This window comes from Moschus berezovskii, chromosome 11 (assembly GCF_049115385.1).
Source record: "Moschus berezovskii isolate FMDL1 chromosome 11, NW_MosBer_1.0, whole genome shotgun sequence".
Taxonomy (NCBI): Eukaryota; Metazoa; Chordata; class Mammalia; order Artiodactyla; family Moschidae; genus Moschus; species Moschus berezovskii.
The window spans coordinates 36,160,656-36,185,442 of NC_142470.1; the positions used below are offsets into that span (position 1 = coordinate 36,160,656).

General features: G+C 50.0%; 1 protein-coding gene across 1 annotated transcript in view; it reads left to right on the forward strand.

Moving 5' to 3' along the window:
• The window catches only part of TOGARAM2 (TOG array regulator of axonemal microtubules 2), a 44,700-nt gene that overhangs the window by 15,463 nt on the left and 4,450 nt on the right, over window positions 1-24,787 (forward strand). Inside the window, exons 10-19 of the mRNA XM_088841778.1 lie at window positions 2,976-3,126; window positions 3,354-3,518; window positions 5,518-5,671; window positions 6,524-6,629; window positions 7,393-7,628; window positions 9,519-9,677; window positions 14,140-14,257; window positions 14,643-14,737; window positions 16,252-16,444; window positions 17,321-17,537. Coding sequence (XP_088697904.1) covers window positions 2,976-3,126; window positions 3,354-3,518; window positions 5,518-5,671; window positions 6,524-6,629; window positions 7,393-7,628; window positions 9,519-9,677; window positions 14,140-14,257; window positions 14,643-14,737; window positions 16,252-16,444; window positions 17,321-17,537 — 1,594 coding nt within the window. The remainder of the gene's footprint in view (window positions 1-2,975; window positions 3,127-3,353; window positions 3,519-5,517; window positions 5,672-6,523; window positions 6,630-7,392; window positions 7,629-9,518; window positions 9,678-14,139; window positions 14,258-14,642; window positions 14,738-16,251; window positions 16,445-17,320; window positions 17,538-24,787) is intronic.

Sequence of the window (24,787 nt, forward strand, 5' to 3'; positions counted from 1 at the left end):
CATAACTTTCCTTCCAAGGAGTAAGCGTCTTTTAATTTCATGGCTGCAATCACCATCTGCAGTGATTTTGGAGCCCCCCAAAATAAAGTCAGCCACTGTTTCCCCATCTATTTGCCATGAAGTGATGGGACCAGATGCCATGATCTTAGTTTTCTGAATGTTGAGCTTGAAGCCAACTTTTTCACTCTCCTCTTTCACTTTCATTAAGAGGCTCTTTAGTTCCTCTTCACTTCCTGCCATAAGGGTGGTGTCATCTGCATATCTGAGGTTATTGATATTTCTCCCGACAATCTTGATTCCAGCTTGTGCTTCTTCCAGCCCAGCGTTTCTCATGATGTGCTCTGCATATAAGTTAAATAAGCAGGGTGACAATATACAGCCTTGGCATACTCCTTTTCCTATTTGGAACCAGTCTGTTGTTCCATGTCCGGTTCTAACTGTTGCTTCCTGACCTGCATACAGGTTCTCAAGAGGCAGGTCAGGTGGTCTGTTATTCCCATCTCTTTCAGAATTTTCCACAGTTTATTGTGATCCACACAGTCAAAGGCTTTGGCATAGTCCATAAAGCAGAAATAGATGTTTTTCTGGAACTCTTGCTTCTTCGATGATCCAACGGATGTTGGCAATTTGATCTCTGGTTCCTCTGCCTTTTATAAATCCGTCTTGAACATCTGCAAGTTGAAGATTCACATACTGTTGAAACCTGGCTTGGAGAATTTTGAGCATTGCTGTGCTAGCATGTGAGATGAGTGCAATTGTGTGGTAGTTTGAGCATTCTTTGGCATTGTCTTTCTTTGGACTGGAATGAAAACTGACTTTTTCCTGTCCTGTGGCCACTGCTGAGTTTTCCAAATTTGCTGACACATTGAGTGCAGCACTTTCTCAGCATCATCTTTTAGGATTTGAAATAGCTCAACTGGAATTCCATCACTTCCACTAGCTTTGTTCGTAGTGATGCTTCCTAAGGCCCATTTGACTTCACATTCCGGGATGTCTGGCTCTAGGTGAGTAATCACATCATCGTGATTATCTGGATGCATGCGTACATACATGCAGAGTCACTGTTATGGTCATCCTTTGAAGCAGAGATACAAGAGTGCAATAAACATATCTTGAAAGCCTGCTATGTGCATGTGCTATGGGATCCAGTGATGCTGATAAGGCCCAGGTACCACATCCTCCATCTCCAGGGATGGTGACAGACCATGGGACAAAGAAGGAATAATTCAGGGCTATGAAATGATCTCATCCTCTACCCACCTTAGCCACTCACTCCCACGGTCATACTGTAGACCTTGGCACTGCAAGTAACATCCCACCATCATCTCAACCTCAAGCAGCCCATTTGCTCACGTCCTTCTCCTAATGTTCTAGCTCAATCCATCTGACATCCCAACTCAAGCACTTGTCTTTCTCCTGCATCAACAATAATTTCCTTGAAACTGGATCATCCCCACCAGCATCTTAGCTCTCTCTCATCTTAAGAAAACCAAACCAAAGCAAAAATTCTGCCTTGTCTCTTTACTAGTCCTTTTCTGAGTGTGGGCCAGTAGGCTTAGTCCCTGCAGCCCCGCTGAAATCACCCCATTGAGGCACTGGTCGATCCGCCTTCCCGTGTGCAGCAGACTCAGTGCTCTTTCAACTTGACCCATTGCCAGCTTTCCTGGCTCATCCTTCTTGCATTCCCCACCAAGGAATGGAAATGAGGGCTGCTTCTTTCTTGCGTCTCTGACGGCATCAGTTGCATCCTTCCTGGTCCTTCTTTGCTGGCTCCTCCTTGTCTTCCTGACCGCTTTGTGATGGCACTCTCAGAGCTCACACCTCTAGCATCTTGTCTATTTACACTGGCCGCGGTAACCTGACATCTGACCTATGGCATTAGGTACCACCTCTATGCAGAGGGCTCCCAAATCTCCCTCTCCAGCCCAAACCTTCCCCTGAGCTCCAGGAGCTGTTAAATTATATGACTGCATTTATATAGCACTGATACTCAACTTCGGCATTTAAGTCTCTAGGTATATTTCCAACTTACTTTATCCAAGGTTTTAGCTGTTGAATTCTTACCCACACCACCCCAAAACATCCTTTTCCCAGTGTCCTTTCTCTGTGAATGGCAGTAAAAGGCAACTCCAGACTTCCAGCTGCTCTGACTCCAAATCGCAGGCCTCTCCCGCCTTCTGTCTCTCTCTTATCCCACACCTCATATTTCAGCCAAAGCCATGGGCTCTACTTTTGAACTTGTCCAGAATCCGGTCATTCTATCATTTTTCCGGCTATCCTAGTCCAAGTCCTGCCACATGGAAATTCTTGGTTCCATTTTGCAACTTCTTGTGAATCTTTAATTATGTCAAAATAAAAAGTTATAAAGAACAATACTTAGAGAATCCCCCCATCCAGCCAAAAAAAGTAAAAGGAAAAAAAAAAAAAAAGAGGGAGTCAGATCATGTCATTCTGTTCAGAACCTCCAGGGACTTGCTGTGTCCTCCAGAGGAGAAGCCCAAGTCCCCACCATGGACCACTGGGCCCAGTGTGCTGTGGCTCCTGCCCCACCCCCACCACTCCCGACCTGTGTCCTCCTCGCCTCTGACTCTGGGCGCACCAGCCAGTGTCCTCCTCGGGGCTCACAGCCACACCCAGATGCCCCCAGACTCCGGGTCTGCTCCTCACTTTGCTTCTGTCTCTGCTTCAATTTCACCGCCTGGCGATCTCCCTGCCTGAAACAAACCCCAGCACCCTGTGACCCTTCCTTTCCTTCCCATGCGTGGTTGCCTGACATTAGAGGCTGGTCTGTTTGCTGCCATCTCACCACTCCACATAGTTCTTTGGGAGCAAGGCCTCTGAGTTTTTTGTCATTTTCAGAACAGCTATCAGCACCCAGGAGCCACTCATGTTCCTGATGACTGAATGAATGAAGAAGGTATAGAAAGCACAGTTGTGTCCGCAAGGTGACGGAGTTTGCTTTGACCTTGTGCCAGATTCAGGTCACCATTGCCAGGTCTGCCCAGGAGAAGATGAGGCTGAAGCAGATGAAGGAGATGGAGTTATTCCGCAGGGCAAAGGAGCCGGAGAGGGACAGAGAGCTCACTTCCCAGAGCCTGGGCTCCCGGAGGACCTTGATGAAGGAAGGTACTGGGTGTTTGGGGAAGGCGCCTTCAGGCTGGGGACACTTCTTCACCAACACCTGGGCCAAAAAGAGAACATTTCCACACTTCTCATCCACACAGTCTCCATCCTGAGACTGAACAGGGAGTCCCCTTTGCTCTCTCGTAGTTCACTGATGGGCCCATTTCCAAAGTGGGGCTCTGGGGCCAGGCAGGACTGGCTCTGTCCAAGGACTTTCTCTGCCTCTGCAGGCCTCCTTCCCCTCCGGGGCAGCGGGACCCTGTCTGTGCCCACCGGGCTAAGCAGCCCCCGTAGGAACAACCTCGGCATCATCCTGAGGAAGCGGGCCAGCCGGGCCTCATTGCCCAGCATCCCCATCAGCAAGCAGGAACCCAGCTTTACCCGCCATGCCTCAGGTGGGGCCCAGACCAACTGTTGGGGGGCACGTATCTGTCTCTCGGTATGCTGTCTTGGATGCTTAGGGGTGTGGCAAGGGTGATCTCTGCTGCTCTGCTTCTGCTTGTTGGCCTTGTGAGAGCAGGGGGCAGCCTGGGGTTGCCAGAGAGAGGAACAGTAGCATGTCCATGGGCCAGCCTGGGGACCCAGGCTGTTGTAATGGGAATTGTGGATGACTGGACAGGTGTGCCCAACCTGTGTGACCTGTCCTAGAGGACCCACCGGAGCACCAGGATCACAGATGCTGATAACAGTGGAAATATCTGGAAACGCCCGAAGAGCAGAAAAGGGTTCTGGGAAAATCTTGGGTTCCCACCTGTTGCCTCATAGAATGTCAGGGCTGGACAGGGCTGGTTACAGATTGGGATGCAAGGACCTGAATGTTCTATGGGACACTCCGGAAGGTGCCAAGGGACAAGGGGAGGCCCTGTCCCCATTCTACCAAAGAAGGGTCTATTTTGCCCTTTTGGCATATTAGGCCTCTACGTGGGATTTCGTTTGAAAAGATTTTGCTACAAAAGAACATTCGAAAACAACTAACTTGGTTCAGAGTTTCTTTAAATATAGGATATTGTAAGACATTGGTGGGAGAGAGGGGGTTCAAGATGGGGAACATATGTACACCCGGAGCAGATTCATGTCTATGTATGGCAAAACCAATACAATAATGTAAAGTAATTAGCCTCCAATTAAAATAAATAAATAAATAAAAAGACATTGGTGGGAGAACAGCACATCATTTGGGTGCTAGAAATAATACTGGCTCACCTTTCTATTTCATTTTCTTTCTATTCTTTTGATACCATCAAGTAGAAAGTCTCAACCTGGTGCTAATTTTTAACACCTTACCAAGACTTTCGAGTTTCCCTTTTAAACAAAGAGATATTCCTCCTGGCTAGAAACATCAGAAGCTGACTGCCACTTTGTAACGAGAGTTTACAATATACTTTGACTGTAAATATCTATCATACACTATGACAAATAATCATTTACCAATTATGGTAGTGATAGAAATTTCCCTTAAATAAACTTATTTAGGGTTTGAAAAGTGAGTTGAAGAAAAATACCAAATAAATAAGGGTACAAGTACTTAAGAGATATGGCAAAAAAACCCCAAAACCCATGGAAGTTGTAACTGAATGGTTGTTACTTGGGAAACATTGATCTTTCTAATCTAAGCTACTTATTTTATAGACAACAGACTGAGACCCAGAGACTCAAAGTCACCCAAGGTCACCCAAGATCACTCGAGGTGACGATGGCCCATAGGGACTTAGACTTTGGCTGATGACTCTTGATCCATTGGCAAAGCTGAGAAGAGAATCCAAGAATGAATGAGGTCTTTATGTCTTGGCTTTAAGGAGAGTACTACCCCTCAGCTCATTCTTGCCTTGGACCTCCTGGGTATGGCATTGTGAAAGCAGAGAACTAGGCGGGAAGTGAGAGATCTAGATTCCAGTCCTGGCTCTGTTAATGAAGGAGCTGAGGGACTGTCGGGGGGGACCCCGGCTTCACCAGAGGATGGAGAATTGGGGAGAAGGAGGAGGAAAAGTCCTAACACAGGTTCCTGGGTGGGGACAAGGTTAGAGCCAGGGAGTCATTCCTTGATAGAATTGCTGGCCTCACCTCCAGCCACAGACAGGGCAGGATTGGGGACAAATTACCAGCTGGGTGGGCTTGGTCACGTGACATCAAGCAGCCTATCACAGGCCAGTTTGTTTATCATAATCAGGTTAGCAATGGTAGGGATAAAAACGGTCAATGAGAGGTTGGAGTTAGGTGGTCTCCATGGTTCCCCAGGGAGTGCAACCCAGGCCCTGGTTTCTAGCCCTCACAAGTCCATTCACCCTGCAGACCCCCCACCCCGTCTTCCCTTTCTCAGTAAGGTGGGTTCAGTGCCATGCTGCGGAGGCCTCAGGTCCTCTGGGTGAAACCCCTGCTCCTCTACTTTTCTTACAGCTCAGTCCTTACCCGCGGTGCTCACTTTGGGGTCTCCTGAGTGGGAAGAAGAGGAGGAGGAGACGGATCTTCGAGCTTTCAGGGAGTTGAGGCCTTTCTCAAACCCTGAGCTGGGGCTGGTGGACGCCCTGCAGTGCCTGGAGAGCAGTGACTGGTGAGGAAGCAGCCTGTGTGCCCTGTGATGGGGTGGGGTGGGGCTGCACAGAAGCTCCTGCCCCGTGCCCCTTGCCCACTGCAGACCCTGGTCCTGCGGCGTGGGGGTGGGGGTGGGGGAGTGGCGTGCGTGTGAGTCCCACAGCCAGTGTCTGTCCTGGGCTGCCAACAGCCCTGTGGGGGCTGGGCCTTGGAAGTACAGTCTGACTCTGTAGCGCTTCCATGGGGCCTGAGGAAGGTCAGAGTCCCTCCTTTCTCTAAGTCAAGTTCATTCGGCTCCGGTGTTCCTCCCCACACAGTCTTGTGTGCTGTGTGCTAAGTCTCTTCAGTCGTGTCTGACTCTGTGCGACCCTATGGACTGTAGCCAGCCAGGCTCCTCTGTTCACGGGATTCTCCAGGCAGGAATACTGGAGTTGGTTGCCATGCCCTTCTCCAAGGGACCTTCCCAACCCAGGGATCGATCTCTTATGTCTCCTGCCCTGGCAGGCGGGTTCTTTACCCTCTAGCGCCACCAGTCTTGGTTGTGAGCAAAGTGATGACGTGAGGTCCCATTTGCGGGAAGGCCTCCTTCAGTCCTCATGTTCAAGAGCCTTCTCTTGCAGGTGCAGGCTCTGCGGGTGGCCTAGGCCTGGGTCATGGGGGTGGGCCTCCATCCTGGGTTGGGGTGGGTCATGGACCCCGTAAAATGGCCTGTATTGGACCGTTGGCATTTCAGCCTGGCTGCGACACCAGGACACTGCCGATGACGCCATCAGATCCCTCCCCACTGTGGCTGGGGTGGTGGCAATGTGGGTGCCCTGTGTAGAGTGCCCTCCCCCAGTCACCTATGACAGGGCCTGGACTTGCTTCTCAGGCAGATGAAGGAGAGGGGCCTGGTGAGCATCCAGCGCCTGGCAGCCTGTCACTCGGAGGTCCTCACCGGGAGGCTGCATGATGTGTCCTTGGCCGTGACCGGGGAGGTAAGGGCTCCCGTGTCCTGTGTGCTCTGCTTGACCCCCAGCCAACCCCCTTCCCTGGCACTACTGCTAGTGCTGGCCACACAGCAGCTACAGAGGGGCCCATGGCTCCCGGGGCACCCCTGTTTATGTCTCTGCTCTCAGCCACTGAGGTGGGAGTTAGACACCCATTTCTTAGATTGGAAAATGGAGGCCTGGAGTTTCCTTCTTTCTAATCTCTGGGTATTGAGATCTGTCACAGCCCTGCATTGTCCTCTGTACTTAGAATACCTGAGGAGGGATGGAGTGTTCTGGACTAGATCTCTAACTTGTGGGCAGTTGTAACATTTCCCAAATCCTTTCTCCTGTGAGGCTAGGGCTTGGCCCAGGCGAGGCCCAGATGGGCAATAAGATGTATCTTATCACAAGCAGAGGCAATGCCCCCTGTCCTTGGGAGTAGACTGTCCCCGGTGGGGGGCCTTGTGAAGATCAAATTGAACATTAATTGTAGAAGTGCTTTCGAGACTAAGTGTTGTACAAATTCCAGATGATAATGATAATAGTAGGATTGATAATTATGATGATAACAAAAGTAATGGTGTTTTTTTAAAAATGAGACTGTTTTGTCCAGAGTTACTGCAAGGTTTCCACTTCCAGTCTGGCCAGGCCTAGGCCTGGGTGAGGTGGGGTCCACAGCAGGGCTGGTGCAGGGTTCCTCACTCCTATGTGTTGGAGCCCTTGGCAGGGCGTAGCAGTCCTGCAGGTCCTGCACCCATCTCTCTCCAAGGTCACCAACCTCCGCTCCAAGGTGTCCCGCCTGGCCATCGGCACCCTGGGAGACCTCTTCCGGGCCTTGAAGAAGAACATGGACCAGGAGGCCGAGGAGATCACCCGCTGCCTGCTCCAGAAGATGGCAAACACCAGCGGGTTCATCCAAAGGGCGGCCAACCGGTCCCTGGGGGCCATGGTGGAGCACGTGACCCCCGCCCGCTCCCTGGTGGCCCTCACCTCCGTGGGCATCTAGTACGTGGGGACCTGAAGGGGGGCAGCCTGGGGAGGTGAGGCATAGGGGAGAGGCGCTGGGTAGGGGCAGAGCAGGGAGATGGTGCAGGTGCCTCAAGCATTTCCCTTGGGGAGAAAGACCCCTGCTCCCCGGGGGGCCTCTCTCCCGCCTCTCCTGGGCCAGGCTGGGGATAATGAGGGCATCTTGTGGCTGTCCCAGGCCCCAGCTGGGAAGGGATGGATGCTACTGTCTCCTAAACACTGGGGAGCTCGAAGTGGCCGTGGTACTGTCCCCAGAGATGGGGCAGCAGAGGCAGCCTTTGGCCCGGGCCTCACTCTACCCAGGGGAGGGATGCTTCTTTCTGATGAAATAATCTGGGCCGTGAGCAGAGCAAGGCACAAAATCTGCTCTTGCTGGCCCCACTTGGCCTTCTGGTGAGGAGGAGGGGACAGGCTGCTGTCGGAGCCCTTCTGCAGCCAGATCTGCTTTCTCTTTGCAAAAACCAACACCAACAGCAAAACTAGAAGCATTCCCCCAAGCCCTTTCTCCCACACGGTGACATAGCTCTCAGCCCCAACAAGACAATCACTGATCATTATGCCAGATGGCCTACTGGGTAGAACCCAGGGTGAGCTGTCACAGCCAGAAGGCCTTTGCCCACAGACTCCTGAACCACATTACCGAAGTTCACAGCCTATATTGTTACTAAACGTCCCCCAAGTTTCTGTTTCCTCATCTGTAAAAGGAGACCAGGGATAATAATAAAATTGTTGGGAAGAATACAGGAATTGATTCATGAAAGAGGAGTTGGGGAAGCGCCTGTCTCTACTTGACATTGATTGAGTGCTGATTGTGGCTGTTTTTAACTAGGGAGAAATTAATTGTATTTTTTTTTCTGGATTCCTCCCCATGCCTCTGCTTCCTCACCTGCAAGATGATGACAAAAGTAGCTTGTGGAGTTTAGGAGACCCTGGTTCAAAGGTGTCTAGTGCAGAGCCTGGCAGGGAGGGTGTGCTCGTGGTAAACTGAGCCAATTGATTCTTGTCAGGAAGAACCATGGGAGCCTGGAACAGGGCTGTGCATTGGAATTCCCTAAGATATTGCTAAAGTGCAGATTCTGATTTGTATGCTAATGCACTGGTCCCTGGACCACATTGAGCAGGGAAGCCTCCCTTTGTGTTCTACTGGAATGGTCCCCAGTGGGGAGGAAGGAGCCAGTGTCACCTAATGCAATGGACTGTGGACACATTGAATTCACATTGAATGAAGTAAAAAAGAAAGAGGTGACATCCTGATGGGTTCCTCCTGTAAGATTTCAGGTTCCCCTAGAAATCACCCATCAATCTCCTATCTCACCTCCTGTCTCAATTCAGCTCAATGAACACGCAGTAAATGCCCACAAAGTTCTGAAGGATCACCATGCCAGAGGGGAACAGGGGATTCAATTGAGAAGGAGACTTGGTGTCTGCTCCCTGGGAACCATGGAGTATCCCTGTATTTACCAGGGGACAAAGGACAGTGCCCTTCCCCCCCAGAAAGTACTAATTTTGTCTGGGGGCTCAGAAGGCAGAGGTAGGGTATCCTAGATAGAGAAAAGGTGAGAAGTGAATTTAGGCAAAGGCAGAACATGAGCTCAGGAAGGCACAGGGATGGTGGGCACACGGTGGGCCTCGGGACGTCACGTGGCTTCATGTTCACCCCTCGTGCATCCTCAGTTCCATTGTTAGCAAGGAACTGCTCTTCCTTGAAGATTCCTCTGAGCCCTGGAGGGACAAAACTGGGAGCCCACTGTGGCATGAAACATGGAGGCACAACTGTAGGTCCACGTGTGCCAGTCTGGGGAGGCCGCCCCCACCCTGCCCAAACCCTATTCCTTGGCTGATCCCTTGCCTGTGACTGTGTTCCACCAGCCACCGAAACCCCTTAGTCCGGAAGTGCACTGCCGAGCACCTGTCGGTCGTCCTGGAGCAGATAGGCGCCGAGAAGCTTCTCTCAGGCACCAGAGACAGCACAGACATGCTGGTTCACGACCTGGTGAGACTGGCCCAGGACTCCAACCAGGACACCAGGTACTGCGGGGCCCGGGAGCCGGCTGACCTGGCCAGCCCCGGGCACACAAGGCCGTCAGCCACCCCTGAGGGTCTTGCCCATGCAGCTCAGCTTCCCCAGAGCCACCGGGAGGGACAGTTGATGGACAGAGTTGTGTCCTTTCCTTACAGCTGTCATTCCACCTCTCCACACCACCACAGCCAGAGCCAGGCCCGCTCAGGGAGTGGTCAGGACCCTCTACCTCCAATCTCTCACCTTTAACCCCCTCTCTAGCCATTGCAATCCTACCATCCAGACATAACATGTCATCCCTCCCATCCCTCATCTTTCACTCCCTCTCTAGCCATTGCAGTCTTGCTCTAGTTTCTGCCCCGGTCCAGCTCCATTCCCTATAACGCTATCCATTCATTCATTTTCTTCAACAGATATGTGATGTGCATTCTGTTCATTACTATGAGCACAGGTGTGAACAGGAAACATTAGACCCCCGTTGTCTTGGATCTTACCTCCTAGTTGCATAATAGACAAGTAAATAATTATGACAATTTTAGACACAGATAAAGGGCAAAGCAAAAACATAATGGAGAGCAAGGTAAGGACTACTTTAGGTTGAGAGTCAAGGGAGATCTCGCTAAAGATTGACATTTGAGTTGAGAACTGATTGGCTAATAGGGCCCAGCTCTTTGAGGATTTGGGATGCAAGAGTCCCAGCAAAGGAAGGTGGTACATCCCCTGGGATGGGCTAAGTTTGGTGTTGAATGATGAGAAGGCGAGGTTTCAAGGAGCATGGTGAATGAGGGGAGTGGTGGGCAGTGATGGGGAGGAGGCAAGGCTGGGGAGGGCCTCATGGGTCCGGGGTTGGGGTTTTGGTAGGAGTCTTTAAAAGCTGGAGTTGGGGTCATTTATCATACTTCTCAGTTCGTGGCATGTTATGTCTGGAGCCCCCACCACTCCTGGTACAGCTCCAGAGGACATGTCCACACTGTATTCTGTGTTGTGTCCCAGGAGGTGCATTCACATGGGCTGTCCCAGGGTGCACCCAGGAAGGCGGCATCACACCCATGCACCCTCCCCATGCCCTCCCACAGGGCTACCTCAGGATTGCAACCCCATGGACTGCAGCCCTCAGGCTCTTCTGTCCATGGAATTCTCCAGGCGAGAATACTGGAGTGGGTTGCCCTTCCCTTCTCCAGGGAATCTTCCTAACCCAGGGATTGAACCCGGGTCTCGTACATTACAGACAGATTCTTTACTGTCTGAGCTACCAGGGAGGGCCCCCCTACCCTGTCCCTGAGGTGCCTACATCCTCACAACCTTGCAATTTCTGGATTTCACATTTTTACCCATCTAGTGGATAGAAGTGCTAGCTCACTACTGCTTCTTTCCTCCCTCCCTGATTGCTAATCCATTTGGGTGCTTTTTGATATCTTTGCTAGTCTTTTAATTTTTTTTTTTTAAAGTCTCTCTGACCACTGGAGGATTGATAGTTGGGGAGAGGAGCCAGGATGCAGGTGGGATGCTGGGTGGATGGCTACCCCAGAATCTGGCCAAGTCATGTTGGAGGCTGCAGAAGCGGGGAGGGGGTGGATTGGGGTGTATTTTGAAGGCAGAGCTGATCGCAGGTTGGTGGTGAGAATTTCGAAGAGGTATCAGAGATGACACTTAGGTTTTCAGATGAACTGTGGGGTGAGTGAAAGGGCCATCTACTGAAGGGAGGAATATTGTCAGGCAAGTATTGAATAGAAGGTTTGATTGGTCTGTTCTTCATCATGGGTGGGGGAACGGACATTAAGATCTAATACCTCTCCAGATCTAAACCCCTCGCCAACCTCTCTCTCACACTGGATGGCATTGACTGCACTTCATTCTCTTTCTTGGAACCCTATGCTTCTGGTTTCCATGGCACCACACTCCCTGGTTCTCCTCCCTCTGTGTCTTTCTCCCCTGTCTCTCCCCTCACCCGGATGCCCATGGCTTCAGGAGTATCTTCAGTACTTATCCCCGCCTTGCAGCTTTCTTTGGGTGGCACCATTACTTCCTGTGGCTCCAGTCACAGGCGGAGCCTGTGATGCTCCCCTGTGTCTCCCTCCAGGTGGCTCCTTCTCTGAGCATCTGTCCACCTCTCTGATGCCTCCTCAGGACCCATCATTGGGATGCCCCACTGTCATCCTAAATGAATTCACTGCCTTCTCCTGAAGGCTGCTTCTCTGGCTGTGTTCCCTCTCTTATTAAAAGTCACTATTATTTACTGAGTCATCTAAGATTAAAAATGGGGAAGTTATACTTCATTTTTCCCTCCACATTTTGATATCTTAGAATCCTAGGCATCTCACAGGTGTTGTTGGCCAGGCAGCAATTAAGACTTTGGTTTTACTATCTGCACAATTGCAAACTTGATCCTCATTGCGCATCATATAAACCTTTGAATTACTGTTTGTTTTGTAGGAACTACATTGTGAGACTTTGTTTGCTGGTTAACGTTATATATTTATTTTAAGAAGTCACTGTGGAGAATTGTTGAGTTTAATCGTTGTTTAAAATGTCTTTAGAAATATTACACTATTTTTGGCATTGAAATGAAGAGTTATTGTGTATGAGAAAAGGCATGGAAATAAAGTGTTGTGGCATAAATTTGATATTAATGCAAACATTCATCATTGAAGGAAAGACCCAGATTCCACAGTTTCTTACAAAGCAACCGTTAGGTACTTTCCCAGACCTAAGGAAGGAAGCCAGTCCCCACAAGAAGTGTTACTTCCGTTTCTGAGACAGCATATAGAAGGATGGATGGCTTTCACATGTGGGGCCGTGTCGCTGAAGGCAGTGGAAATTGCCCATGTCTTCTTTTTCTGTTTTTCTTTCAGAAATAAATTGATGGTGCATTTTTACAATCAATGAAGTTTTAGATTGAGTGAATATGATAATTCTGGATGCTTCAGGCTCCACCTCCAATCAGTTGCCAAACCCTTCAATTTCATCTTCTTTAGCAGTTCTTGAATCTGATCATCCTTACTTAACCCCACCCTCCTGCCTATGTCAGGCCTTAGCATCTCTTGCCTGGATTGTGTAAGTGGGCTCCGAATAGGTCTCCCGGACCCCAGCCTGGTCCCGGAAGATCCATCCTCCACACTGCTGCCTGAGACATTTGAAAAAAATTGTTTATGTATTTATTTTTGGCTGTGCTGGGTCTTCGTTACTTTGTGTGGACTTTGTCTAGTTGCAAGGAGGGAAGCTTCCTCTTCATTGTGATGTGCAGGTTTCTCGGTGCGGTGGCTTCTCTTGTGGAGCACAGGCTCTAGCCACACGGGCTTCAGTAGTTGTAGCAGGCACACAAGCTTAGTCGTTGCAGCTGTCAGGCCCTACAGCGCCGGCTCAGGAGTGGTGGTACACCGGCTCAGTTGCCCTCGGCCTGTGGGATCTTCCTGGACCAGAGATTGAACCCATGTCCCCTGCACTGGCAGGTGGTTTCCTTTCCACTGTGCCACTGGGGTAGTCCTGAGACATTTTGATTTTAGTGCAGATCTGGTCATTCTTCAGCTTCCTATCCCCTGCAGGCTAAAGCCCAGTTCCTTCGCATCTCCCTGAACTGGGTCTCACCTTCCTTCTTCTCTGTCCTCTTCTCTTCCTGAGTTCAGTCTCTGCCTGCTGTTCTCCAGCCGCACACTTGCAGATCCAGCAGACCGTCTTATGTGGCGTCCGCCCTCCTCCACTTCCTTCTTAATCTCATCCCATTTGTGAACTCCTACTCATTTTGTGTGGCTTCCCAGGTGGTGCAGGGGTAAAGAATCTGCCCACCAATGCAGGAGACGCCGAACATGTGGGTTCAACCCCCAGGTTGGGAAAATCCCCTGGAGTAGGAAATGGCAACCTACTCCAGTATTCTTGCTTGGAAAATTCCATGGACAGAGGAGTCTGGCGGGCTGCAGTCCATGGGGTTGCAAAGAGTTGGGCACGACTGAATGACTGAGCAGCTGAGCATGTACACACTCACCTTTTGAGTCCCAACCAAAGGTCCCCCGCTACCACCATTATTTATCAGGGAGAGTTGACCCCTCCCTCCTAGATTGCCCCACCACACCCTCTCTCAGACGTCTAAATGTCTCATGCTAGAAAAAAAGTTAATGCACTTTGGTATAGCCATCCAACAGAATATTATTTTGCCATTAAAAAAGATGACATGGGAGATGATTAATGATAAAGTGCAAAAAGCTGGGTAAAAGTTGCATATACATTCTGATACCAACTAAAAATATATATGCATAGAAAAATGACTCTAATAAAATAATATAAAAATTTAATAGTGGTTTTCTCCTGGTAATGGGATTATGGTCAGTGTTTATTCTGAGTTGGGATTACTGTCACAATTAGAAAAAGTATAACAAATTCTCTTACTATAATTAGAAAAATTATGCAAAGCTGTAAAGCAAATGTACACTGCATTCCTGTGGCTGGTGTTTCATCCTGCGCTGTTTCCAACGGCAGGTTTTACGGCCGGAAGATGGTGAACACCTTGATGTCAAACACAAAGTTTGATGCATTTCTGAAGCAGTCCCTCCCATCCCATGACTTGCAGAAGGTCATGACAGCTATTAAACAGCGGGTGAGTTGGCAGGCGGCAAGGTGTGAGCTGGTGTGGGGTGGGGATCAGGGCCGAGCCTGGCAGCCTGCAGCCCTCGCTCGGGTCAGGGGAAAGGGTCCTGCACTCTAGAGGCTTTCATTTCATCCACGATGCCTGATGGGTAGAATTTCCTTACTGGTGCTCAAACCTGGCTCTGCCTCTCACTGCCTGTGCCCTTGTGCCTGCCTAGGTTTTCTTGCCTTCACCTTCTAAGTGGGGATCTTGACCCCTGGAAGGCTCCCCAGGGCCCTCCCAAGCTCTCCTGGGTGGAAGGGGTTGTTCCTCTCGTTCCGGTCTAGACTGGAGCATCTGGCAGTTCCCCAGAGGGCCGCCCCTTTCAGCTCATGTCGTGTGTGTATTTCTCAAGGGAGTAGAAGATGGTGATGAACTTCCATCCACCAAAGACCGCAAGGTGTTGAGAAGTCTGATGGCATATGAGAACGGGCTGCCTGGCCAAGATGGGTACAGTAGCTCTTGTCTCCCTAGGGCTACCCATCCAAGACTGCTGACCATGACATTCTGCTTGGCCTGGGGCCTGCAGTGGCCCTGGGCAGGGAGGGGCATGCATTTGGGCTGCAACTGAGCCCTATTTGGTCGGCTGGGCTCATGGTGGGGAGAGTTCCCCCACCCACATCTCGGGGAGGGCAAATCGTGGGCTAGGGAGCATCTGCCGGGAGAGATGGGTTCCAGCAGTCTCAGCCGTGTAGCTGCTGTTTAAGGGGGACGGGGTCAGGGTCCATGTGAACTCAGCGTTTCTCTATCCGCTTAGAGCACCTTTTGCCATCAGACTGGCTGTCCTGGAACTAATTTAGAGTCAGAGGTAGAGTCAAGGCGGGTGAGAAGAAATAGGCCCAGGGGTGAGAGAGTGGGCATCAGGAGGAGTTAGACGCCCAACAGGAATCTGAAAGTCACTCCTGCGCCTAAAACTAAACTCCTTCTGTGGGAGAACAGCTGGACTCCTTAGCTGGACCCCCAAGGGAAACCCCCTCCACCTCTTCTCGATTAACTTCCTGCTCTCAGCCAGGCCTCAACTCCCCGGCCCTCCGAGTTCTCTCTTTCCCATGCCTCTGATTATGCTGTGTCATCTGCACCTGGAACATGACTATTCATTCTATAAGATGTGACCCCCCTCCCCACTGTGACCTTCCCCCAGAAACTCTCTCTGCCCCTCTGCCCCCATGTCCCCTAGGGGGACAGGTTGCCCCAGCCTTCAGTCCTTCACCTCCCATTGGTCCATGAGCTCCTTGGGCAAAGACCACACCTCTCATCTCATCACTTACAGTGTCCGGCAGAGTTCTTGGCACACAGTTAGGCAAGGAGCCTGGGGTATAGGGATGACTGTCAGAATGAATGATGTTGGCCTCTGCTGGATGGGACCTAGGTGTAGGGCAGAACTCAGAGACCCAGGTGAGCTCTGGGGGTGGGGGATAGGAGTTCTCTGTGAAGCGGCTCTCCTGTTGGCTGGAACAGACCAGGGGAATATGATGGGCCTGTGATATTAAGACAAATGTTAAGACAACAGGGCTTCTTAACATTTCCCTATTCCCAGAGGATATGAGCAAAGCCTAGACGACCAGGGGTCAGGATGCAGGCTCCTGGCAAGACCTTCCCCAACTGTTAGATTAAAGTGTGTCTGTTGTCCTTCCGTGGATTTCCACCCTCACTCCAAGCTCCCTCACCCCATTCCTAACTTACCTTCTGAAAAGAGGAAGGAAAAAAAAAGCAAGAAGAAAGAGCCCTTCCCACTGATAAGGGGACAGAACCATAGGCACCCAATTGGCACCCTCCTGAGGAAAAGGCACTTCCAGAGTTTCCGAGGCCTGTGACCCCAAGCAGCGGGTGGAGGGGAGGCTCGAGTGGACTAAGCTGCAGGTGAAACTCTGGTATCAGCCCTATCTGTCTTTGGGGGCTGTGCATGGGACAAGATGTATGTTCATTCCCTGGGGCTGCCCAGGTCAGACGCTTGTTCCACGCAGGCTCAGCTCCAATGGCCCACGGCTGGTAGGGCTGCGCTCCTCCATGCGGGGTGGCTTGGAGATGGTGGAACAGCTAAGGGAGCTGACACGGCTGCTGGAGGCCAAGGAGTACCAGTCTCGAATGGAAGGTGTGGGGCGGCTCGTTGAGCACTGCAGGTCCAAGCCAGAGCTCATCACTGCCAACCTGGTCCAGGTGAGTGCCACCCCACACCTGTTCTGTCTCTCCCCCCAGTGGGTTCAACTTCAATCTGGAAAACTCGGGAGAGGGTTGGACATTGTGCCAGACCCTCCAGGGTAAAGGGAGCCTGACAAACACTTGCTTTCCAGTTTCCATGGTAATGACGTAAGATTATCTGGAAGTGGCCAAGAGGACAAGGATATTGCTTCCTGTTGGGCACCTTGGGACCACTCAGAGACGTCCTGGGCATTTTTCATCCTTCCAGCAGATTTATAGGGAGGAGAGTAGAGATGGAGGTTGCCATGGCTGAGGGCTGCCCCCAACCCTGCTATGCACATGAGGTTCGGGGGTAGAACATGGGGTTGACCAGGCAACTGGGCCAGGATGGCTCGATGGGTGGGTTCAGAGAAAGCACAGGTTTCACAGTCTGGAAATGAGGGCAGATGCCCGCTTCTTCCAGGAGTGAGGCTGCTGACACTCAAACCACATAGCAGAGTAGTTAAGACACGAGCTTGAAGTTTCTTCCTAGCTGTGTGATCTGGGCAAATCATTGAACCTCTCTCAGCCTCAGTTTTTGTTTTGTATTTTAATGGTAAACTGAGGGTGAGAACCTGTGCTTCATGGGTCATTAAGATCACTCGATGAGCGAGTGCGGAGTACCGAACAAATGCTCTATGCCCTTTGCTCCCAGCGAGTACTCGGTATGCAGTCCTTCCCCTCTTGTCGCCTCCCTCTTTGAGAGGGGAGCTCTTCATCACTGGGAATACTCTGACATAGGCTGGATGGTCCCCATCAGGGAGGAGGAATCCCTGCTGAGGGCAGCTGGTTGGGCTGTAGGACTCCTGCCCAGCCTGGGTTCCCACGGGCTCTTGGTTTCTGTTCCCTCAACAGGTCTTTGATGCTTTCACCCCAAGGCTTCAGGATTCCAACAAGAAGGTGAATCAGTGGGCGCTGGAGTCCCTCGCCAAGATGATCCCCCTCCTGAGAGAAAGCTTACAGCCCATGCTGCTCTCCATCATTATCGCTGTAGCAGACAACCTCAACTCCAAGAACGCAGGAATTTACGCGGCTGCGGCGACGGCGCTGGATGCAATGGTTGAGAGTCTAGGTGAGCCCCTGCTGGGCTCTGGTAGGTGGCTGGCTCCCTCCCTGGCCTCTCAGTTAAGCTTAAGATGGACATTTCCACCTTCCCTCCTTTGGAATCAGCAGAGCAGTGAAAGGCATTGATTGGCTCTCAGGCCAAACACTGAACTGGCCGAGACGTTCATTTGGGATTTTCTGTAATGTCTTATGGAAAACCCCAAATTACCTTTTTGGCCAACCCAATATTTCCTGAGGCTGCATAGGGCATGGGTGGGCAGCCCAGGGCCTCCCAGGTTCTTTATTGGTAGGCTTTTCCATGTCATGTCCATCTGGTAGAAGTGGAGACAACCTAGTCTTGCCTCCTCGTGGTACACATGATGAAATAACTCACCTTGGGTCATATAGTGCCAAGCAAGTGAGCCATTGGGGCACTGATGGAAAAACAGATCAGGATCACTGGAGGAGTTAGAAGAGTTGTCAACATTTTTTTAGTTGTAGGGATAGTAGTAGGGGATGTGGTCTCTATGGGAACCAGGCAGGATGCTGGTGAGACAGGAGGGACAAAGGTGACCACCTTGACTGTCTGATACAGGAGTCAGGTTGGGACCCCTTTGACTTTTTGAGCATGGAATGAATGAGAATTGCCTTTGCAGTGATTTGGGGTGAGGAGTGGAGAGTGACAGTGAGTGAGGGATTGGGGAAGAATGAAAAGAACAAAAAGGCGGAAGCCAAGGGAGAGACATGAGGAAAGACGGCAGCTCCTCTGTCCCTTATGAGCTTTGCAGGATCACATCTTGGTTCTGGAAGATTAGGTGGAAATTTTGGTGCATCTATTTCTTTTTTTTTCAGACATTATACTGTTATTTTATTTTATTTTTTTTGGAGTAAAGCAGATTAACCAGGCTTCCCAGGTGGCGGTAGTGGTAAAGAACCTGCCTGCCAGTGCAGGAGACGTGAGATGTGGGTTCAATCCCTGGGTTGGGAAGATCCCCTGAAGGAGGGCATGGCAACCCACTCCAGTATTCTTGCCTGGAGAATCCATGGACAGAGGAGCCTGGCAGGCTACAGAGTCAGACATGACTGAAATGACTTAGCGCGCACACATGCATAGCTGATTAACAATGTGGTGGTAGTTTCAGGTGAGCAGTGAAGGGATTCAGCCATACATGTACATGTATCCTTTCTCCCTCAAACCTCCCTCCCATCCATGCTGGCACATAACATCGAGTAGAGTTCCCTGAGGTTATCCATTTTGTCGTTGGATATCCATTTTGAATATAGCAGTGTATATGACCTTCTGTTACCTATCCCTTTGCTAGATGATTAGATGGTCATATTTGGTGTATCTAGTACACAGACTGAAGTGCAAGTTCAAAACCGCAGGTATGTGAGAACATAGGAAATGATAGACTCATGTCCAGACCAGTAGCCTTTCACAAACTAGTCTTGCCTTGATGTGAGGAAGTGTTTGATCTGAGAACCACTGTTGGCTCTGTTGCCATATGTTCCGATGAGCACAGAGCCATGCCCTGCCTCTGGAATGCACAGAGCATCCATCCCCATGGTGCGGCTGGAAACACCGCCTGGCACACCCACCCCTCCTCCCCATCTCTCACCCTGGCCTGAGCCCAGCTCCCTGGGGCTGGAACACCAGCTGTGTCCTTGGCTGGAGCCTCCAGGAGAAGTTTCAGTTACAAATTAAAGGCCTGGTCAGGCCCTTCTCCGCCTCTCAAGATCATAAATATTGTCAATTTCCTCTCTTCATCTCAGAGGGAATTTATGATTTGCTGAGTTTGTTGCTATAGAACAAACAAAATAAATCCAGCTCTAAATTACAGCTTGTTCTCCGCACTGCACTGGGTAAGTGAGATTGCTGTTGCCAATAACCAAGGCTCTTGGTAAATCACCGTGGGCCCTAGATTTATTGGGAAAACCAGCACCAAACAAAATAGGCTTTAGCTATTTGAAAAGGCTGAGCACCCTTGTCTGGGGAGAGGAGCTTTTAACTCTTCCCCCTCCAGGGATTTTAGTTCCCCGTTTTTTGCCATTGAGCTGGCCTCCATGAGCACACCAGAGCACCTGAACTTTGAGCTACAGAATCTGATGTCTCACAGTCACAAGGCTCATGTCTCCTCTACTGGGGGCCCTGCTGTACCTACCTGGGCTGGACACCCAGAAAAGGGAGCCTTGGGATGGCCTGCTCTCATGATCTGACCCACCTTGAGGCAGGTTGCAGCATCCAGGAAGATGTCTATGGTTCTCCTTTCCTCCTGGAACAGGGTCTCCTTGGGGATGGCTGACAGTGCTCCCTCTGTCCATCAGCCGGAGGATTTGGTGCAAGGAGAATGGAGGCAGGGGAGGGGGCCCTGTCCTCCTCTGTAATCTTTAGGTCGGTGCTAGGCTGGAATGGAATGGAATTGGCTTCAAAGGGATGGATGGAGCCCACTGACCCCCTGGCACAAGGCTCCTGTGGCTCCCCAAGTGTCAAGCCTAGGGGTTTGGCTCCTGGTTATCTGAGCCATGCCCTTCCAGCCTAACCAGCAATGCTTGGTTTTGGAAGTGTTCTTAACTGTGAAGTAATGAGCCGACTTCTCAATCCATGAAGGTCAGAACTGGTAGGATTCAGTTGCCAAGCTTTCCCAAAGAATAGTCCTCTTCTGCCTGGAATGGTCTAGGCCTACCCTGCAGAGGAAATAATGGATGCAAGAAACAAGACTTCCCAGTGTCCTGGGGGACTGGGTGGTGGACGTAGAGACTGCGGCAGGCGTGACAGGAGAGGAGGGGCGTACATCCTCTTCCCCGAATCACCCAGGCTGAGCCTGGCAGTTCCAGTTGACGCTTAGCCCCCAGAGACCCCTCCTGGTAGTGGCATGGGGGCCTTTGAGCAGAAGGAGCTTTCTCCCAAGCTGACTTCTTCATGCCCCATGAGGGACTCTGGGCTCCAGGCTGGAGAGAAGCTGTGAAATGCTATGAGATAATTGTGCGGAAAGTCACAGCACGTTACTGTTTGTTTCCCACTCAATAGGGCTCAGTTCAGTTCAGTTCAGTCGCTCAGTCGTGTCCGACTCTCCGCGACCCCATGAATCACAGCACGCCAGGCCTCCCTGTCCATCACCAACTCCCGCTGTACACTCAAACTCATGTCCACAGAGTCGGTGATGCCATCCAGCCATCTCATTCTCCGTCGTCCCCTTCTCCTCCCGCCCCCAACCTTTCCCAGCATCAGAGTCTTTTCCAGTGAGTCAACTTGTCGCATGAGGTGGCCAAAGTACTGGAGTTTCAGCTTTAGCCTCAGTCCTTCCAATGAACACCCAGGATTGATCTCCTTTAGAACGGACTGGTTGGATCTCCTGGCGGTACAAGGGACTCTCAAGAGTCTTCTCCAGCACCACAGTTCAAAAGCATCAATTCTTCAGCGATCAGCTTTCTTCACAGTCCAACTCTCACATCCATACATGACCACGGGAAAAACCATAGCCTTGACTAGACGGACCTTTGTTGGCAAAGTAATGTCTCTGCTTTTTAATATACTATCAAGGTTGGTCATAACTTTCCTTCCAAGGAGTAAGCGTCTTTTAATTTCATGGCTGCAATCAGCATCTGCAGTGATTTTGGAGCCCCAAAAAATAAAGTCTGACACTGTTTCCACTGTTTTCCCATCTATTTCCCATGAAGTGATGGGACCAGATGCCATGATCTTTGTTTTCTGAATGTTGAGCTTCAAGCCAACCTTTTCACTCTCCTCTTTCACTTTCATCAAGAGGCTTTTGAGTTCCTCTTCACTTTCTGCCATAAGGGTAGTGTCATCTGCATATCTGAGGTTATTGATATTTCTCCCGGCAATCTTGATTCCAGCTTGTGCTTCTTCCAGCCCAGCGTTCCTCATGATGTACTCTGCATATAAGTTAAATAAGCAAGGTGACAATATACAGCCTTGACGTACTCCTTTTCCTATTTGGAACCAGTCTGTTGTTCCATGTACAGTTCTGACTGTTGCTTCCTGACCTGCATAAAGGTTTCTCAAGAGGCAGGTCAGGTGGTCTGGTATTCCCATCTCTTTCAGAATTTTCCACAGTTTATTGTGATCCACACAGTCAAAGGATTTGGCATAGTCAATGAAGCAGAAATAGATGTTTTTCTGGAACTCTCTTGCTTTCTCCATGATTCAGCAGATGTTGGCAATTTGATCTCTGGTGCCTCTGCTTTTTCTAAAACCTGCTTGAACATCTGGGAGTAATGGGGCTCAAGGGGGTCAAAAACACAGCCAGGGCAGGCTCTCTTCAGGCATAAAGTCCAGTTGGCCCAGCCAAACTGGGAGACTGGTCTTTTTAGGCGACCTCTTGTTTCTAGAATCGGGTGATATAGTCTGGGCATCAGTCACCACATCTCTTCCAGTCCCTCGCTTTTCCCCGGGGTGAGTGGGCCAGTGGTGTGCTGGCTGACAGAGCAGGTGGGATTTCTGCCCGTGTTCGCTTTGGGGGCAGTGAATAAGGAGACATGTCGGAAGCCTTGTTCCCTGTCCTCTGCCCTTGGTCGCTGCCTGCCTGAGGGCATCTCCAGGGCTGAATCTGGGGTGTCATCTCTTTTACTCAGCACCAAGACCTTCTGATTTCAGGAGAGTTATTTCGGGGATCAAGGTGGTTCCTAAGCAAAGACTGGCTGGCTCTGTCTTTAGGTTCTGTTACTGGGATAGTTACAGGAGAAACTTCATTAATTAAAACATTAGACTGCTGACAGCTCACCTGGCTCCTGGTCAGACTGAGTGCCAAAGAAACTATTTAGTGCAGCCCCTGGCCATTGCTGCAGGGAGCAGATAAGCTCAGAAATGGGCAGCATCAGATCTACTTTTGCTCTTTTGCTCTGACTTTAAATTCATTACTTTATACAAATCATCTGACCAACATTGTATTGTTAATGAAACATAAAAATCATCTGGGGTGTCCCTCTGATATACCCACTGCTTAAAAATGTCTCTCTTATCTTCAGTTTTTTTTGTCTGCATGTATACAAATTTCGTAATATTAATAATAATGTAAATACAATTTTGGAGAAGGCAATGGCAAGCCACTCCAGTACTCTTGCCTGGAGAATCCCATGGATGGAGGAGCCTGGTAGGCTGCAGTCCATGGGGTCGCTAAGGGTTGGACACGACTGAGCGACTTCATTTTCACTTTTCACTTTCACACATTGGAGAAAGAAATGGCAACCCACTCCGGTGTTCTTGCCTGGAGAATCCCAGGGACGGGGGAGCCTGGTGGGCTTCTGTCTGTGGGGTCGCACAGAGTCGGACACGACTGGAGTGACTTAGCAGCAGCAGCAGCAGCAAATACAATTTGACTTGGCTCCTTTCACTTAACACCACTCAATTTCCCATGCTGTTAAGCAGTCTTTCTAGTTAGCTTTATTAAAAATATAAAGTTTAGTTTCCACCTCTGTAAAAGTCATACTTATTAATTACTGAGCAAAAGAAAAATGGAAGCATTTGGAGGGAAAAAAACTTACAGTCTGGACTCCTTAAAGAAACCATTGTTGACAGCATTTTTCATGTTAGGTATTTTTTTTCTGTGTGTATTTGTGTATGGTGTCATGATAATATTACACATGGAAATTTGCATCCTGTTTTTAAAAAGCAGAGCATGAGTATTTACATATAATTATGCACTTGAGTCACTTTCAACAGCTCCACCATGTGCTATGTCATAGCTTGTATTTTTCTGTTTTGGTGGCTCATTCCCAGTTTTCCTGCAATGAACAGACCTAGATTTGGCGGCCACAGAGAATTCAGTTGTGTGACATAACTTACAGGTGGTGGTGGTGGTGGTGATTTAGTCACTAAATTGTGTCTGACTTTGCAAGTCCATGGGCTCCTCTGTCCATGGAATTCTCCAGGCAAGAATGCGAGGTTTACTGGGAGTCAGGTAAGGATAGTGGCTAAGGGGGCAGACTGGGTCCAGATCACCTGGATCTGAACCCTGGTCCTTCCAGGGAGCAGCTTCTGAAATCGGTAGCTGTGGGATCTGGTTGGAGTTGACTTCAGACAAACAATCAAAGAAGGTCAGCGAGTCTCTATCCCCAGAACATCCCCAAGCCCATTTGCTGGGGCTTTATCATTAGTGGTCCATCTCTAATAAACACTCCTTTAAAAGTGAGAAGAGCTCTGGCCCCAGGCCTCATCCATGGGTATGGCTGGAGTGCTGAGTACAGAGGCGCAGGAAGGTTATAAATAAACTACCGAGAGATCGTTTGTGCCCCCCGCCCGACCATCTGCAACCTGCACATTCCCTCCTCTGATCCTACCAGAACCAGCCAGGGCTTCTGCTCCAGATAGGGTGACCAACTATCATGGTTTCCCAGGGATGCGGGGCTTTCGGTGCTAAAATGGGGAAGGTCCTGGGCAAATGGAGACATGTTGGTCACCGTAGTTCCAGAACCCCCAGGCTCTTGCTTACATGAGCATGGAGCCTCCCACTCTCTGTAAGAGTTCATGATCGAGTGTCCGTCTCTTTGTCAAAGGAGTCTCTTGAAGGAAAAGAGGAGCAGAAGGAGGACCAGGTTTCATTAAGCTCTTAGCTCCATTGCTGTTACGTAGTGGATATCAGGAAATGTTCAGGGTGGAAATAACTGACCAGCCGGCTGTGGGTATGTTCTATCGGTTAGAGCCCAAGTTCGGGCTTTGAGGAGATACATGATTTCTGAATTCTGATCCTAGTTATGATTATGGCTCAGTGCCTCAGTTTCCCCTAAAACTATATCTCTCTATCCACATGTGTATCCATTCATCCATCTTTCTCTCTGTATCATTCATCTGTTAGCTATTAATGTCATCTGCTTTGTCTGTCATCTGCCTGTGATCTGGGTCTATCACCTATAATACTTATCTGTCTGCCTACCTCTCAATTATTGCTATGCTGCTCTCTCTCATTTCCCAGTCATGCATCTATCATCAGTCATCTATATCTATCTAGCTATCTACCTACCTACCTATTTTGCTCTGAAGCTCACAGCGCTGAACTTGTCTAAGAAATATTGTCATATTGTCTAAGAAACATAGACAATATGAACCAGATCTGCTGGGAGTAAGTGGGGCCTATGTGGGCGCCAGGCTAGCTGTCATAGGCCACTCACTGTTCCTTAGACACTCCATGTACATTCACTATTTTTCCAGGCACCATTGCAACCTGGAAAAATTAATCCAGCTTCCCAAAGGGGCTCTTCCTTATGAAGGTGCGGCGGGAACCTTGCCCTGAACAACTCGTGCCTCTGCTCAGGCCACAG